At 43.3% G+C, this 18,984-nt stretch overlaps 1 protein-coding gene across 1 annotated transcript in view; it reads right to left on the minus strand.

Annotated features, from left to right (window-relative positions):
• SERINC5 (serine incorporator 5) overlaps window positions 1-18,984 on the minus strand; it is a 90,319-nt gene that overhangs the window by 22,524 nt on the left and 48,811 nt on the right. Inside the window, exons 3-5 of the mRNA XM_058569482.1 lie at window positions 7,130-7,308; window positions 6,571-6,653; window positions 5,013-5,106 (exon numbers count right to left, since the gene is read on the minus strand). Coding sequence (XP_058425465.1) covers window positions 5,013-5,106; window positions 6,571-6,653; window positions 7,130-7,308 — 356 coding nt within the window. The remainder of the gene's footprint in view (window positions 1-5,012; window positions 5,107-6,570; window positions 6,654-7,129; window positions 7,309-18,984) is intronic.

The raw sequence follows: 18,984 nt of genomic DNA on the forward strand, positions 1-18,984 counted from the left end.
AGAAGACAAGTCAGTGGAGCCCCTGATCGATTCTCTGACAACATCTACCACCTCTGAGGCAAGAACTAACGCTATCAGGCCCCAGGCCATCTTAACCAAGCTATCCAGAAGACCTACCATTTCACCCATGACGGTGCCGCATCAAAGCTAGGAGGCACAGTAAATATGCAAAAACTTGTTGGTTCAAGCCTAGAATTTTTTCGAAACGCTAAAAGAATTCCGTGTTTGACTCAAGCGTATTCATCAACTAAAATGAATATCCACAGACTTTATTCTAGCTTCCCCATTCTGAATGTGAATTACCCTGGGACAGGTTTTGGCAGTATTAAAAAGCGGCTCTTTGCTGGAGTTCTCTTCAAGTTTTCCCTATCAACACAGAGCCTGGAGGTACCACTGTCTCTTACTCCAAGTGCTGCCAGCAGCTTCTGCCAATGCCTACCCTCTCTTGTGAGAGAAGCAAATTAACTTCCCTCAGAGAAACACTGGCTGACCTCAGCTCTTTTATCTCCACACTGAAAAGAAGGATCTGTAATAGTGCTGCTTCTCCAAAACAATGCAAAGTACGATTAAGGGAGAATGTGACATTAAAAAAAGTGGAGAATAAAATCAGCCAGAAAAAGAATAAAAATTCTACTGGGATTTACAATAAAGAATCTTAAAGAAGAAACTAATGTGCTTTCTACTTTATATACATATTAATAAAGGGATGGGAGAAATAAGTGGTGGTTTAACTATCTACAGAAATTGTTCAGAACAAAGAAAACAGTGTTTATAAACACTAGATGAAGAGACAGAACAATAGGGAGCAGGGACTGAATCACTGTCATCTGCCTCATGAGTAAATCGCCCTTTGTAACCACATTCTCACAGACCTTCACAGAGAAAGCAACTTAATGTTTCACAAAACTGGAAAGTGTTCAAGAAACCCAGCAAAAATGTTTTAATGATGAAAAAGTTACTGCAGCCAGAGACAAAGAAAATAGGGAGGAAAGGCCAAAATGATAATGACCATCCTATTCCTGAAACCAAGCCAGGCGCTCCAATGACCACAGAATAAATCTACAAAAGGGACAAAAAGGAAATGAAAGAAAAGGAGACAAGAAAGAAAAAAAATCTAAAAGCCAAATAGTAATTGATGACAGAATGCATTATATAGGAAAGGGTCAACAGTGCTGACAGCTTGTGGGTGGGGTCCAATTGTTCTTCTCTAGCCTTTTGGGTTATGTTACGAGTATATGAAGGACTTCCTTTCAGTCAATTTATGCTTATACTCCCAAAGTTAAATCTCCAACCCTAACCACTCCCCTCAACTCCAGACTCACGTCATCCAACTGTTCAACGCCTTCACTTGGAGGTCTAATCAGCATGTCAAACTTAGCAGGTCTGGATGAACTTCCCAATATTCATACCTCCACCCCCCAAATCTGCTTTTCTTTACCTTGCCAACCTCAGAAAACGATGGTTCCATTCTTCCCTTTGGTGGGAGAGGAGGGTAGAGAAACAGAACAGAACTGCAGGTGCCCTTAACCGCTGTCTTTCTCTCCCTGCTGCCCCACCACCGCCATGCCATTGCCATCAGCAAACCCTGCTAGTTCCAATTTCAGGATAAATCACAGTCTGACTGCTCCTACCATCTGGCTCCAAGCTACAGTCGTCTCTCACCTGGATTATCTCCCGCTGGCCTCCTTACTTACACTTCTGACTCCCTCCAATCTTTTCTGGACATAGCATATACATTACATCACGTTCCTCCTATTTCAAAACCCTCTGATGACCTTCCATCTCATACAACGGCCCCAGAAGCCCTACATGATCTGGTCCAGCGCCATCTCTGATTTCATCTCTCGCATCCATCCCTCATCACTGGGGTCCAGCCACAGTGGACACCCCTTTGCGCCTTACACAAGCCAAGCACAGGCCCAGCACAATCCTGCCTCCAGCTCTCCACTACGTGCTTCCTTTGTAGTTCGTCTCCCTCACACCTTATCATGAAGCCTTTCCCTGCCCTGCTCTCAATCTCCACACTCTGCTTTCTTTTTTTCCAGAGCTCTTTTCACCATTGAATCTGTTACTTATGTGCTTGATTATAAACTGATTATCTATCCACGTCCCCCCACCCGCCAGCAGAAGAACGTGAGCTCCACACACACAGCAGGGCAGAGTTGTGCCCACCGCTGTTCTCCTGTTTAGCAGCTGGCACACAATGAGTGCTTAATGAATAGTGGTGCAAGGATCGTCAACAGTTAAAAAATAACTTTATGCAGCAATATCAGCAGAGTGGCTGCTACTCCTGCTGCTCTGGATTCCCTTGGTCCTCCTGACGACATCTTGTTTTTGCAGACATCCCAAATAAGTGCCGTGACTTCTTTATCTTTATACTCTCGGTACCTACCACATCGTCTGGCACACAGTTAATACTCCAAAAATTCTGAATAAATGCTAAACGGAAAGCACTTGGACGGAGATAAGAAAAGGACCAGGCTGCAGAGCAGAGTGCACAGACACAGCAGGAAGCAGGTACCAGGCTGGGAGTGTTGGTGAGCTCGGGCTTAGGGTGAGGGTTAGGAATAAAAAAACCCAACAACAACGTGAATTAACAGTCCAGTCCATTTAGAAAATGGGCCTTCATCAGAAGCACCTGAGTACACTATCTACTTTTTTACTCCAATTTTGATATAGAATTGACACTTCAGATCACAAAATTTGACCTAGAAAGAAAACAACACATTAAACATCTAGTCCAACCACATCATTTTACAGGTGTGAAAACATGTCAGAGAGGCCAAGTGATATGCCTCAAGTGAAAGAGCAAGCAGTGTCCTGGTCTCCAAGGCCACGGCCTTTCCAGCCTCCTGCCTTTGGGATCTTCTCCTCCTCAGGATGGCTAAGAAAAGGGAAGAAAGAAAAGGGAAGAAAAGGCACTTTGGCTGCTCCCTGAAGAGTGATATGAGTATTATATTTTCTAGACTCATCTTGTAAGCAAAAGTCTCTGTTGAAAAACACAGCAAAAAAAACCTACTAAATTAGATGAATTTATCTGAAAAATAACAATATTAGTGAGCTTCCTAGCTTAATCCTAACTTTAGGCAGACAAGTCAACTATGAATATATTGACAAAAGGGATTTTGTTGGGATATCAGCCTCAAAGCCCAGACAACAGCAACGTCATTTGTTGCAAAGCTCTTAAGCCCTTATTATTGAGTGGTTTCTGGAAAGTTTTTAAAGCAACCAAACTCTTCCAAAATGCCTGTTAAAAGTTGGCACCAATTAGTCCCAGAAAATGGTTTCAGAATCAATCAAAACATTCAAGTCAGAGTGAAGAAGCACAGGCATTCTCAAGAGAACAGACTATTTAATGGGCAAATTAGGCACTCATGGTTAATATTTTACCATGAAGTACCCTATTTTGAAGTAGATTTGTGAAAATTTTAGGAAAAATTTAGGACGACATATTTTTTCTGTCTAATAAAAAATTCAGAAAGTACATTAAGTACATGAAAGTACATTAAGAATTATTATAGAAAGAGTGACAATTAAATTAATATCATTAAAATGCATTTCTAACCTATTGCGAGTATTTCTTCTGCACAACTGAGAAAACAGGGTCCCATACAAGATAGTCACCCATTTGGCTTATATTTAGGAAAACTCCACTGCCTCAAAACAAGATCTAGTGGAGAACCCAAACACAAATCTTGGGTTTCAAGGATGACTCAGAAAGCAGGACAGCATGTAATACTTTATATACAAGCATAACTCAGACCCGGAAATCTGTGTTATTGTAGAGACTGAGACTTGAGAAAATACCAAAACACATCCGTAGTGCTATTTGTATGACTATTCAATGTATCATAAACATTTCAAAACTAGGCTAAGTGTTTGAGTACTTACTCCAATATTTACCAAATAATAAAATGATCAACATTATCCTTTTACTCATGCATCTCATGATTTGACTTTTTAAAAACAAAACCAAAGAAACAGCAACTACTAGTACCAAGCTGAGGAATATAACCATAATGAAAAGTATTTTGAGAGAATTTGGACAGTACATTTTGTTTTGTCCAAGATAAATAAAATTCACACTCATATAGGACTTTCTGATTTTTTTCCCCCAAAACAGTATAAAATAACATTAATGCCCATAAAATCTACAAAATAACAAAAGCCTTACTGGGCACAACAGGCAGTTATTTTCATTCATATTTTGTAAGTAAAGTAAGACAGAGAGTAGCTATGTGCTTTGCCCAGAGTCACAGAGAGTCATCATGGCCTCCGCACTCCAGGGGCTAGACCCCTGTCTAGCTGTCATTTCCTCAATGAGGCCCAGCAAGACATAAAACTAGCTATTAATAGTTTGGCATTTCCCACTTATCCTGGGATGTGAATTCTATTTTCACGGCACTGAGAAAGAACCCATATTTTTAAAAGTCAGGATGGCTTCCCAAGGCAACAACAGCTCTTCCTAATGAAGGGGTCCTTCCACTCTTAGGCAGTTGAGAAGGAACAAAAATTTTTTTTAAAGTAGAGAACTCTTCCATTGCCTCTTCTTTGCAGAAAGTAAACCTCCAGCTCCAAAGTACTTTTTCTTTTCAATCTCCTAAGGATGGAAGCTTAGGATAAAGCCTACCCAAGTTTTCAGCCACCACCACAATCATAGAGCCGGGACCAAAAGGTGCCAGCAACATGGCTGAGTGAGGCTAGGTCACACCATTGGTTGACTTGGAGCCCAAATGAGAGACCGTGGGGGAAAAGAGAGCCAAAAAGGGAAAAGAAATGAAGTGGAAGAAGGAACATAGAAAGGAGAGAAAAATAGCACGGGAGAGGAGTGAACGAAGAGGTCCCAGGAGCAGGGGTGAAGGGAAGGCGCCAGCAAAAGCTGTTTTTGGTGTCCACAGGCTGCTGATCCCTGCCAACACAACTCAGATCAGAGCTTGATCAACGCTGTTCCGCGGGCAGTTTCTCTGAGTCAAGAGGTGAGTTCACTGGAAGCTCTCCATAAAGGCACATACCAGTTCTTGTTCCATTTATGTGCAAACTCCACAAGCAAGATGAGCTGGATGCCAATAAAGATGAAGCCTCCAATGGCCCCCACATAGCGCCAGGCTGCAAAAGAAGACCATCCAGAAGGAGATGAGGTGATTGCCCCAAGTGTTTAGCTCAAAAGAGAGTAATGACTACAGTTCATTTTTACTGCATGCTCACCATACCTGCAATACATTTAATTCCCACACAATCATATGAGTTGGGTACTACTATTATACCCACTTTACCGACGAGAAAGCTGAGAGTCTATGTAAATCCACAAAGTCCTGTAGCCAGTAAAGGATGTAGCTGGGAAGTGAACACAGGCAGTCTGGCTCTGGAGCATCCAAGCTTAACCTCCATGCTATCACTGCCAGACATCCTAACAGAGCAGTAATTCATAAAATCAACAACAACCCACAATTTAAAAGTAAAAACACTTATCACCAGAAAAATCAAGGGTTCAAATTTTATTGGACAGGGAACCACCAACGTCTGGTGAGGAAACGAGGTTCAGACTTGGGGTCAAGGACTCAGATCCTACTTCTGGCTCTGCTACAAAAAGCACTAACCTTGGATGAGCCATGTCACATCTCTGGGTTACAGCTTGTCTATAAAAATGACTGAGCTATTTCTCATTCTAAATATATTATTCTAACACATAAAAGTAGGTCTGTGGGGAATAGAAAACTAGTTAACAGCATTTCAAGTAAAAATGAGACTTGGGTATAACTTCCCTAAGGACTATGACCCTGAAAACTAGCCAGACTCTGATATGTGACTATTAGAGGGACTATGGCCCGTCCTTACGGACCGACACAGGGTGAATGTTTTGTTGTCTTAACGAGGAAGGTGAATCCACTTGGGCTGAATAGTGTTTTGAACCACTGAAATTCAGGCTTTTTTTCTCCCTAGCTCATAGAAGAAGGGTCCCCTGTTTCAACTCTGATTGAAGGCTTCACATTAAACTCATTTTGGTAAGTTCTATCAATAAGGAATGCAGTTCAGTGTCACACGGTTTCACATCAGGTACATTTAGAAATAGACTGGAGGATGCCTTTCTCATCCCACGAGAGCTGCCACAGGTTTGGAGTTGCTGAGAAGCCCTGTGCTCCGTGTCCCGGGCTGTTCTGGGTACTGCTCAGAAGGAACCAGGTCTCCCTGGGCCTCTCCAATTATGGCTGGTGGTGTCATGCTGACATGCTCAACTGCCTTTCAAACAAATTTTAAGTGCCTCATTTTCCTTTCAGGCCAATAACCTTAAAATTACCATTTCAATCTTCAGCCCACAGAGTAACTAAAGGTCTTCTCACACGCGGCCAGGGCGAGGAGGAGGTGGGGGAGAGGGGGAGAAGAGGTGGTAGGGAAGGAGGGGGACCGGGGGTGGAGAGGATAGATAAAGTATGGGCAGGTAAGGCAGGAATTTTTTTTAAGCCATAAGAAAATCAGTAATTCAAAACATCAAAGGCACCCTGGACTACGCTTTTGAATAATTTTACAAAACGGGTAAAAACAAAATAGGTACCCAAAATACCCCATCTGTACCATTCAGAAAGGTCTCCTGATCTGGAACGAAGAAAGCTCCCGAGCACATGGCCGCCAACAGCAGAAGTTTGAAGAACCAAAAGCTGGAAGGAAAAAAACAAGGAAATGTATTTAAATGATATTCAAGGAAGGACAAAAGGCCTCTTAGAACAGAAGCATCTCAGCCAGGATTCTGCCACTGGTGGTGGTCTCTCCAAACCGAGCGGAAGTAATTAAGTGACTGGAGACTACCTTTTCCCATAATTAGACAGCCTCAGTGTGGCCTTGGATTGTGCAAAACACCATTTCATTGCAGGGGTGGAAATGGCCTGGGGAAAGGTCTTCGTACAAGAAATTAACTCTTGTCTCCAGCACATGTCTCGTTAGGGTACGGGGTGTTACACATAGGATTCTAGCTCTCAGGCCTCTGTGTGGCAGCAAGTCCCACCTTCCCTGAAGTCAGTGTCACCAATTTCAACTAGAGGAAGAGCAGTGAGAGGGCTGATGGTAGAAGAGGCCCTGGAATACTGTTCTGAAAGTAAGGAAAGGGGAAACCACCCCCTGAAGAGCCAGGACTGACCCATTGTGAACACGCGCTCGGCAACTCTTGCTGTTGTTGATGTTTAAGGTCAGGAGGCAGAAGATGAAGAAGAAACAGGCCATCCCAAAACAGACTCTGTACACGGCGGAGTAGCCCACCAGGTTCTGGCAGGTATCTCCTGCTTTAATGCCTTTACAGAGGTCTTCGTAAAAAGGAATCTGAGGAAAAAGAGAAAACAGTCGTCTGTTCAAGCTGGGTGAAGAAGGGCTGTCATGCCCACAGGTCAAAATCTAATGTAGAGGGCCGCCGGTGGCTTAGCGGTTAAGTGCGCGCTCCACTGATGGCGGTCCGGGTTTGGATCCCGGCGCGCACCAACACACCGTTTCTCCGGCCATGCTGAGGCCACATCCCACATACAGCAACTAGAAGGATGTGCAACTATGATGTACAATATCTACTGGGGCTTTGGGGGGGAAAAAAAACAAATAAATAAAAATTAAAAAAAAAAATCTAATGTAGAAACGGACCATGCGCACAGAAAACGACGACTGAGGAGAAAGTCTCTCTTCCAAAGACTTTTTCTTGATTTTCTCTGAATCTTTTTAAATGATACAGTGTTCATAACATACCACTCAGCTTTTACTTACCTGAATGAATTCTGAAATCCAGCATCAGGATTTTTTAAAATTACACCTGTAATACATGGATATATTTTTCTTGAAATGCATAAATATATAGAAAAAAGTGAGCAATTTCCTTCACTCCCACTCCAAAATGTCACTCCCCTCCTCAGGAGAGTTAATTTGGTGGGTATTTTTATTATTTTACATATATGTGTGTGTGTGTGTGTGTGTGTGTGTGTGTGTGTGTGTGTGTATACATACCCCCATACTTATATACCACACACACACATATATATACTTGTATGGTACCATATCCATACCTATATAGAGAGACAGCTTTATTAAATAAGAGTATATGTATTGTTCTGCAATATTTTTTTTCCAATGGACAATAAGCCATGGAGATCTTTCCCTATTAATACATAAAATCCCACCCCATTCTTTTTAACCACTATGTAATATTTTATAGTAAGGCTGGATCAAAATTGATTAGCATTCCCATATTGATCTTTTGGGGAGGGTTTTTTGTTTTGTGTATTTGTTTTTGCTATTATGAACTCTGATTCAATAAACCCCATTGTGATGCCTCATTGCACATATGCTGTGATTTATATAGGAGAGACCCCTGGCCTAGAAATGGAATCAATGGGTCAAGTAGTATCTACATTTTAAAATTTCAAGAAATAAAGTCAAATCACACTTTCAAAGGCTGCAACAATTTATATCCCACCAATAATATCTGAGAATGCTCACATCCCCAACCTGAACACTCAATTTAAAGATAAAAAACACTATCTTTTTGGGGACCGGCCCAGTGGCGTAGTAGTTAAATTCGTGAGTGCCGCTTTGGCAGCCTAGGGTTCATAAGTTCGAATCCCTGGCACAGACCAACACACCACTCATCAAGCCATGCTGTGGCAGTGACCCACACACAAAATAGAGGAAGATGGGCACAGATGTTAGCTCAGAGCCAATCTTCCTCAGCAAAAAGAGGAAGATTGGCAACAGATGTTAGCTCAAGGCCAATCTTCCTCACCAAAAAAAACCACTATCTTGTTTCAACATCCATCTTCCTCATCACTAGCAAAGTTCACATCTTTTCTTAAATTTATGGTCATCTGTAGTTTTCTCTATGAATTGGTTGTTAATTGGGTTTTTTTCTTGATCCACTTTATTTACGTGTCTTAGTCTTCTAATAAATGTTGACAATGGTTTAATCTAGTCCAATTAGAAGGTCTTGATGTATTTACATTATCAGAATAATTAAAATCTTACATAAGGAAAATAGCAGTACATTTCTATTACTGTCAGAACATACGGATTTAGTCAGTGGTAAAAAACAAAAACTTGCTTCTTATCAACATCAAAGTTGAACACTCTTCAGAACAGAAAATCAGTTGAAAATCATATTATAGCTGTTATTCATAAGGCAAAAATATCACAGAGAAAAAGTACCACAAAGCTGGAGGTAAAACTGAAGCATGCTAGTTTAGTTTCTTCTCCAGAAAAGATCTTGAAGAAATAATAATAACTGAGGCTATTAAGATTTCCATCAACAAAAGGAAGACTAAACTTAACTGGAGTTCACCTTCCTGAATGAGGATTCCCTCCCCTCAGAGAAGGTCTGCAGTCATTACTGCACCTGAATCTTAGACATGTTCCTCCAAAACAAAACATGTTTTTCCAAAGTAGTGCCTCAGGCAAAAAGGCATTGTTCCGGAGACCCTCCCTATACATATAGCACCATTTTCATGAACAGATACAAAAGATTTCATAAAGAAACATCAAACATTTTGCAGTCAGCAAGTTCCTGCAACCACAATTTTTTTAGATCAGAGCAAGATATAAACGCATAAAGAGGCTACTATATTTTTTGACCAGGCTACAAAACAAAGTAACACATGTGTAGGGTTGCCAGATAAATACAGAACGTCTATTATTTTGGGGCCAGCCCTGGTGGCCTAGTGGTCAAGTTTGGCGCATTCCGTTTTGGTGGCCTGGGTTTGGTTCCCGGGCACAGACCTACACCACTCGTCTGTCAGTGGCCGTGCTATGGTGGCAGCTTACACACAAAAAAAGAGGAAGATTGGCAGCAGATGTTAGCTCAGGGCAAATCTTCCTCAGCAAAAAAAAAAACCAAAAAACAAAAAAATTTAATTTCAGATAAACAATGACTAATTTTTTAGTGTAAGTGTGTCACATACAATATTTGGGACATATTTAGACTAAATATTGCATGGGACACACTTATACTAAAAATGTATTCCTTGGCAAGAGGCAAAGCACAAAAGGCAGCAGAGTCTTGTTGGGAAGGGCCAGGTGTACACCATGCTAAGAAGTCCGGCCCCCATCCAGCAAGCAAGCAGAAACAACTGTTTAAGCTGGAATGGCTGCAAAGTGGAGGACTTACTAGAAAGGGGGTGGGTTTGAGGCAAGAGGGTAAGTTAGAAGGCCACTGTTTTAACAGTCCAGGTAATGGATGAAGAGGGTGAACCAGCGCCAGGGAAAATAGCAATTCTGTGGGTAGAAGTCACAGTTGGTAGGATTGTACAGATGACAAGAATCCGTACTGTGATTCGTGCAAGTGAAGGATGGAGGAGGGCTCCCTTTTGCTTCTTTTAACACGTTGCTGTTTGGGGTGGAGGGGGAAAGGGTTGGCAGGGGACAAGGTGTGGAAACAGAAGAACAGATCAGAAGTATGTTCTTAACATACAAGTTGGAGGCACCCTGGGCATCCCAGTGAGAATGTCTGTTCTGGAAACTGCTCCAGAACAGCAATTAGGACTAGACACGAGGACACAGGAAGCACCTCCACGAGGGTGTGGGAGGGGTCAGCAAGTGCTTTCTGAAGGGCTCTGAATTGTCAGCTGTGTGTCACCATGAGAGAGCAAACTCACAGGGTTAACATCTTCAGATAGTGAAGTAATGGGGGAACCCCACACAAAGTGAACATTGCAGAGCCCCAAACCGGAAACAAAAGCTATACCCACTGAGTGTTTGGGTAACAAGGAGGTGATAGTGCTTTAAATCCGTAAAAGCTATACTCACGGAGGAACCACACCACCTCACTCCTTAGGCTGTTGTATTTACATGGGATTTATTGCTCCATAACACTCATTCAACTCTTTTCTTCCCTCCTTTCTCTCTCCCACTCTATCAGCAAAGCTAATTCCTGGCCCCACTATAATACATGCATGTCAGCACCCCTTCCGTCTACCCCAGCCTGTCTTTCACCTTCAGGCTCTTCTCTACCTCCCCACCCCAAACCCACTTCTCTCCTCTCCTTCTCCTAGAATCCATTTCAAGGAGAATGCTAGACTTGAGCTCCACACCTACTAGCCCCAGCAAAGCCCTTCTCATGTTTACTCCCAGAGGCCCCTTAGGTTCATCATAGGGTGAGTATGTGGCAGCGCATATTTCATTCAAAATACAAGTATGCAAACAACCCCTGCTCCACATACTAAGACCTGCTTTATGCTCTGTGTGTGACTTAGTCATTTAGCCTTCAGTAAGTGGTGAATATTTTTAGGCAAAGAACCTTCCAGTTGAACAAGCTGGCAGGATTTAGCAAGGGAAATTTGCTCTGATCAAATATTTGCTGTTCCAAGCTCCAACCCAGTTTTGAAAAAAGAAAACATACATCACACACAGATTCCACACTGTGGGGTGAAGGGGAGGGGTATGCTCTGGGTGGTGCCTCTTCAGTCTGGCTCTGGGCATCCAAGGACACCGCATCCGTGTTGGTTCTGCGCGCAGCTGAGGCAAGGGGTTTCCTCCCAACCCTCAGAGAAACCAGACTCAAAGCCACAAATTATCAGTAAGAATCAATAGCTCACATGGACTTCCAACCCCAACTCCACCATTAACTTGGGCAAATCACACAGCCTCCTCGAGCCTCAACTTCCCCATCTGTACAATGAAATAATACTGCCATCCACCTCATGAAGATGCCCTGAGAATTAAATCAGTTAATCCTTGTAAAGTGCTGGCACAGTTCCTAATCCACAGTAGCCATTAAGTAAACTTCCTCAATGCTAAAGTACTATCTATTTTATAAAAAGAATTTCTGGGGGAAGGAGTCAGGCACGTTACATGAATCGCTGACTGGCTGATGCATTCTGATTTAAACACGGAGGAAATGAGCATCTTAACACTCAGCAGATGCTCTATTCACTTCACCAAAGGATTCATATGGAAAGATACAGGGTATAACTTTCAATAAGGTGATCCTTCCCTGGCACATTTATATAAGAACTGAGCTCCAAAACAGCACTCACTTACCTGTCTTTCAGAGACCTGGTCACCACCCAAAAGAAAATATATCAACTTCCAAATCAAGGAAGACATTTTCAAAACATCAACACAAGTATTAAGCTCAAAGAGAGGGGAGCTAGAAGAAAATCCACATAATTTTGTCTACATAGGAGAGATGCTAGCTATACCCCCAAAACAACTTCAATCTCAGGCAAGTAAATATAAAGAAACAACAGAAGAGCCATAGACATGCTTACAGGTCTAGTTGGCCAGGGACCCAGACACTGCAAACTTAGGAATAAACGCTAGACTTTGGGAGTGGTTCATACAGAAATGGAGAGGAGGAAGATGAGAGTCATGTTCCTGCAATATTAAAGTATTATTTGGCAGAGATGAGAAAATGGTCTATTAGCAAAGCTAATGATTCTTACATTTCATTCTATCAGATTTCTAGGGCACTGAATGAAACCAAGCTGCAAAGAAAGCTATGGGCAGCTCAGCATCAGTAATACCATGAAATCTAGAAGAACTGGATCTACAAATTCTGTTTAATATCCCTCACTTGAACATGAATTTCAGAACTGAGAGCCTCTCTCAGTCTGCCTCTCCTCTTTCTGATATTCTCAAACTTTTAAGACAATTGATTTTTCTCTGTGGAATAATCCCAGAGTCCATCACAATGCTGTCTGTTAGCACGAGTGGACAGGAGCTGTGAAATGCGGGCCACTAAATTCAGCTTCCATCTTCCGATGGACAGCCCCTCGGCAACCAAGACTCATTTCCCAATAAGTAAGTATTTTTGAGGACCTTTTTGGGATGTGGGGGCTATACAAAAACTGTAACAACAACCAGCACTCAATTCTCTTTTGTTTGGGTTTCTGAACATTTTAAGAGAAAAATCGACATTGTGTCATTATTAAAAGCCACAAAAGGAATTAAAATTCCACAGAGTCTGGTTTTATTCAACTCTGCCACCTCCAAAATCAGGAACTTAATACCCCCAAACAGTAACTCCTCAGAACCTGGGAAGCACACAGGACAGAGACTGACGCGAGCGCTCACAGCTCCCCCACCATGAGCAATGCATCAGGACCAAACAGCCACAAACACTATTAGACAGTTAGAAAACAACTCAAATCAAACTTCAAACAGTATGCTTTCAATCCAAACAAGACGGGCCTGGAGGACTGGCTAATTATGACAGTATGAAGGGCTCGTCCACAGAAGGGGAACGGGGATCAGCTAATGCCAATCTCTGTTTAGAGAATGAGGTAATGTGGAGGCGGAATGTACAAACAAGAACCACACTAGTTACGATCTTGAAGGAGAAATAAGAGTTAATCTAGTGAGAACCGATGTAGCCCTTCACGAGGCAATGGCAGTAGGGTTTGGGGGCCTCGGAAGGGATAGGTCCTGTTTGCTGATTTGATGTGGCCCATGAATAAAGGCAGAGGAACCCAGGACTAGCAATCCCGGTTTCTAGCTTGGCAGCTGATCCGATAGCGGACTGGTGGCGGACAAGAATGACAGGAGAAGAGCGGTTTCAGGGTGGCAGAGCAGTAATTCACTTAACAACAGGTTACGGCGGAGGCGCCTATATCAAGGGGAAGTGTGGGCTGATGCCTAAGTGGGCAGCGCTCCAGAAAGATGGCTGGACTAGAGATAAAGATTTGGTAGTGAGCAGCAGAGACGGCAAAGGAGGCGTTCAACGGGAGTAAATCAACTCCCCAGGAGAGGAATGCGGTGAAAGAGGGCCACAGCCCAGAACCCTGGCAGATGCAAACATTCAGGGGCCGGGAAGAAGAAAAACCCCAAGGAAGAAACTGAAAAGGTTCTGAGCCAGAGAGAAATTGAAGGAGAGGCTTTCAAGAAGCAGAGTGTGGGCAGCAGTGTCAAATACTGCCAATGGGATGAGGCCTGAGAAGTACCTGGATTCGGCAACAGGCAGTCATCTGGGACATGGATCAGCATATTCTCTAGAACAGGGTGGGAGCAGAAGCAGGACTGCAGGTGGCTGAGGAGACGGTCAGGGGGTCCAGGTCTGGGTCAGGAAGTGAACCCAGCAAGCCTTTTACACATGCTTTCAAGAATCTAACTGGAAAGGATCCAAGGTCCAAGGATCCTTCCTAAATTTTATTTATTTGCAATTATACAAGCAATACATAATTATATTCTTGTTGCCAAAGAAAACGTAAATTACAATAAAGATGCAGAAAACAGAATCACCTTGATCACCATTACCCCAACCCTAACTTGATTGCTTCCCAGAGGTAACCACTGTCGTGGTCGCACGTGTATCTTCTAGACCTTTTGCTGTGTTATTCTACACTCATGATGGCTTACAGATTGTTACATGTTGAACACATAAATCTATTTGCATCCTTTTTAACTACTATACACAATTCCACAGTCTGGACGAACCACAATTTAGTTTCTGTTACCCAACTGGCAGACACTTAGGTTGTTTCTGATTTTTCACTATTATAAATAATGCACAATGGACATCATCTGTATTGTGCTTATCCATGTAAAGCAATAAGAAGGACAGACAGCAAGAAGGTGAATACTGGGTCATAAAGTCAGTATGTTTTAAATTTAACAGATACTGCCAAACTCTCCCCAGGGAGGGTTTTTGAAAACTCTAGAGTTGGAAGTAACAGGAGGGTAGAAGAGAAAAACAGAAGTGCCAGCAGAGCCACACACACACCCATCTAGTAGCCAGGAAATTCTCTGCTGCCCCTCCCCACCGGGGTCAGCATCTCAGTCCTCATTTCTGAGGGTCTTTGCCCATAAGCACTGCCCTAGCAATCAAAGGGAGTGGGGTGGGAACGGGGCCCTCTGAGTCAAGGAAAAATCTACACCTAACCCCAGAGACAATGTAAAACCGTGGCTATAGAGGTCTGGACTTTGCTTTAGCTGGAAAATACGGCCATTGCCCCCCACCCCCTCCCACAGAACACATGGTCTGATGGAGGGCTTGGTGCTGCCCTGAGACGAACAAGGCTGACCGAAGGATATCTCCTGAACACAGAGATGCTGGGGTTTCTATAACAAGACAACTAAATGTCTAAAGAGGCAAAGTTTTCTATTTGGACTACTTATCAGATGGAAGATGTACTTATAGCCTAAGTGAGCCCCAAATCAGCTTTGTTCTTAAACGTGTGAACTTGGAATATAGTGGTGATGTATTATATACAAATTCAACTATGTGCATGACTGTCTCCTGTAAATAATTTTTAAAAACCCAGTGACATTACAGCTGGCATGTGCATTCTTTTTCCCATACTATACATTACACTATACAGTTAAACATATATTCTTGCAGAGTTTGATCTTTCACATCTACTAGGTGCAGGTATTGTTAGAGGTTATGGGGATACAAGCAGGGAACAAAATGGGTTTAAAAAAATCCATGCTGGGGCCACAGCCAGTGGCCTAGTGGTTAAGCTCAGCATGCTCTGCTTCAGCAGCCCAGGTTCTGTTTCCAGGCACAGACCTATACTACTCGTCCATCAGTGGTCATGCTGTGGTGGTGGCTCACATACAAAACAGAGGAAGATTGGCAGCAGATGTTAGCTCAGGGCGAATCTTCCTCAGCAAAAAATAAATAAATAAATAAATAAATGCTAACAAGGAGATAACTTTCCAGTGAAATGCTGTATAAACAAAACCATGTGTGCCCTACTTATGGATATTTCAAGCATTTTCATGGTTAATTTTGACTATTCGTGATTTTTGCCTTAGGTGAGACACAAGAAGCTAATATCCCCAAAAAGATCGGACTCTATGGTACCTCTAACCTCAAGATTCTGAGAGCCCCTAGTTACTTGTTGCCCAATCCTAGTACTGAGGACCAGGACATGGCAGACATTTAGGTTTCTGGCCCAGCATCTTTCCCATTTTACCATTTCTGGACCTGAAATTGGGGGTCCCCAGCAGCAGAGGAATTAGGATACCCACACACTCATTTTCTCCAACCCCACTTCTTCCCTAATCACCAAAATGCTTGGTTTGGATACATAAAAAGAGTACTAATTATTTCTACCTGTGAATGATTTACCATTTATTTCAAAAAGTCACATACAATAAGATATATATACTGTCAACTATGTCATACTAAATTTATTGCTACATTACTCTTGCCTAGTCTACCCAGTATGTGGTTCACACAGTCCAGTTACCTGCAACTGAAGCAACAACTCCAGGACCCTCAGCACAAAGTTCAGGCCATTGAGGTTTCCCCTTTAGAGAGTAGGAGAGAATACGTGGATGGGATATCCACAGAGCCCCGGAGTCTAACACAGGAGTCAGCAGATGACAGCCTGTGGGTCAAACCCAGCTAGCTCCTTGTTTATGTACCTCAAGTTTTATTGGGACACAGCCATGCTCACTTATTGGCATATTGTTTTGGCTGCTTTTGCCCTACAATGGCAGAGTTGAGTAGTTACTAAAGACCACGTGGACCCCAAAGATGAAAATGTTTTCTAGCAGGCTCTTTACACGAAAAGTTCGCCCACCCCTGGACCACCAGGAAGAACAGCTGAGGAACTGTGCTGAACTGCTGAAGTATAAATTAACATCTCAAAGGCAAATGACAGCTGGTGATAACTTACTCTACGGATTAAAAGCTAGAGGAGCAGCAGAGAACAGAGCAGCTCACTGGACTGTCTTCTGAGTATCCCTGCGCTGTCCTGCCTTCTCGCCTCCACCCAGACTCTTCCCCCTCTCCACAGCTCACTGCTGTCCCCAGAAAGAACTGGTGCTTTAAATGAATCAAACTGTATATTTCCCATATGTCATTTTCAGAGCAGCAATTTAAGTATTTTAATTTATCTGCCTGCAAAAAAACTTCTGTGGAGGGGGTGGTGGAGGGACTAGGGGAGAACATGCCTGTGAGTTCCAATGCTTCTCTCTGTGGCTCAGAGACCTCAGTAGCTCTAACAGAAACAAGTCCTCACATCTGTTATGCAAACACAGCCCATGGTACCAAAAATAAAACCCACACTGATGAAAGCTGGCGTGTTGAAAGATAATTTTAGACTTATTTGAAGACTGTAGAAACAGTCTCACTGAAATTTAAAACCACACCCCCAAAATACCTAACCTCCTTGTGATTAAGCTCAGGCCTTCTTTACAGGGGTTTGTAACACCCTCCACTCCCTTCTGCAAATGTCCGACCTCACCTCAGCTCCCAGTCTCCAGACAGGGACGGAGAAAGCATTCCTGAGTTCTAACGGGACCCCAAAGGTCATCAGAGTCATAGCTAAGCTGACACCACCGTCTCCAACAGTCGCTAATGGAATTCACATATTTTTAGCTTTCAAACAACCATGTGCTCACACAGTCTAAGCTGGGGGCTCCTTCTGTATACACTTACCACTGTTCTCTCTCCCCTACCCGTGGCCCAGTCCTCTAAGGACATGGACCGTGTGTTATTCAGACCGACATCCGCAGCACCTCCAATGGTGCTTGGCACATACATGGGAAGGAAGGAAGGAAGAGAAGGAAGAAGGGAGGGAGGGAAGGAGGGAGGGAGGAAGGGAGGAAGGAATTACGTGACTTAGATTTTTTAAAACAGGAACTCAGATTACAGTTTAACCAAGTAACACGATCACCCTTCAAACGCTTAGAAGAGTATCAAGACTCAACGATTCACAATATTTATGTTTCCTGCGCCCGGTGTTTTAAAGCTACTGTCCCTTAGTTTGTTCTGTGTTGTGCCATTTATTTGTCTGTTCCCTGTGGCCTCGTTTTTATAAGGACAGAGCTGTTGTTTCCAAGTGCAAGCTCTTGTCTGTCCCATTTATCTGCAGAGTGCTCCAAGGCCCCGTCTGGACAGTTGCTAACACGTGCTTTTGATGATGGCAGAACAAAGGGTTAGGAAAACTGCAGTCCGCACATCCCCTCATTCTCCCCCTCCCACTGCCAGACTGATCCTGAAACAGAGGTCCTGCTAACATCCGATGCCCCCCAACAGCTTCCGGGTACCAGACCCTCCAGACCAAGGACAATGACCATTGTTTCCTGCTCTCTGGCTCCTGGCAAGCTCATTATTACTGGACAAGGATCAAACCTCCTTGTCTTTGGTTCAGACTCAAAAAGACTCTCAGCAGGGTATGTTAGTTCAAATCGCTGCCTGAGTACAAAACTATTTCCCACCCTCCTTTTCCTGGCAGCCACTTGCGTGCGGGAGGGTGGGGCCTGAGCTACGCAAGGAGCGAGGGATGGGAGGGCTGCAGGGACTCCTGTTTTCTGCCACATGGTGCTATGTTTGGACAGAATTTAGACCAAAGATAAAGTTGCTTGGAAACATGTGTCTCCAGAGTCACCCCTATTTGGTGGGGAGGGGGACACAGAGGATTTAAGAGGTGGAATCTCACTGCCAGCTTCCCACAGGGAAACTCCGATTAGACCACAGTGAGAATTTTCCCTCCATGTTCTACAAACGGCTTGAGGTTCAATGGCCCAAACCCACCTTCAACCTCAAAAACATACTCGCTGATACACTTGACACATATAAGGTACAGCAGTACAATGAACTCAGCTGCTCTTCAGAAAGAGAACTTTTGAGGGGCCGGCCCAGTGGCTTAGCGGTTAAGTGCGCGCGCTCCGCTACTGGCGGCCCCGGTTCGGATCCTGGGCGCGCACCTACGCACTGCATCTCCGGCCATGCTGAGGCCGCGTCCCACATACAGCAACTAGAAGGATGTGCAACTATGACATACAACTATCTACTGGGGCTTTGGGGGGAAAAAAAAAAGGAGGAGGATTGGCAATAGACGTTAGCTCAGGGCCGGTCTTCCTCAGCAAAAAGAGGAGGATTAGCATGGATGTTAGCTCAGGGCTGATCTTCCTCATAAAAAAAGAAAGAAAGAAAGAAAGAGAACTTTTGAAAAGCATTCTCTCTCAGCTGGATTAAAAAAATACTCCAGAATCAAAGAACTGGTCAACAATATTTTTTTTTTGCTAATTCGACACTTGTTCTGATACAAAAACATAAAAGTCAGCTAAGAATGG

The sequence above is a fragment of the Diceros bicornis genome, chromosome 1 (genome assembly GCF_020826845.1).
Source record: "Diceros bicornis minor isolate mBicDic1 chromosome 1, mDicBic1.mat.cur, whole genome shotgun sequence".
NCBI classification, from domain to species: domain Eukaryota; kingdom Metazoa; phylum Chordata; class Mammalia; order Perissodactyla; family Rhinocerotidae; genus Diceros; species Diceros bicornis.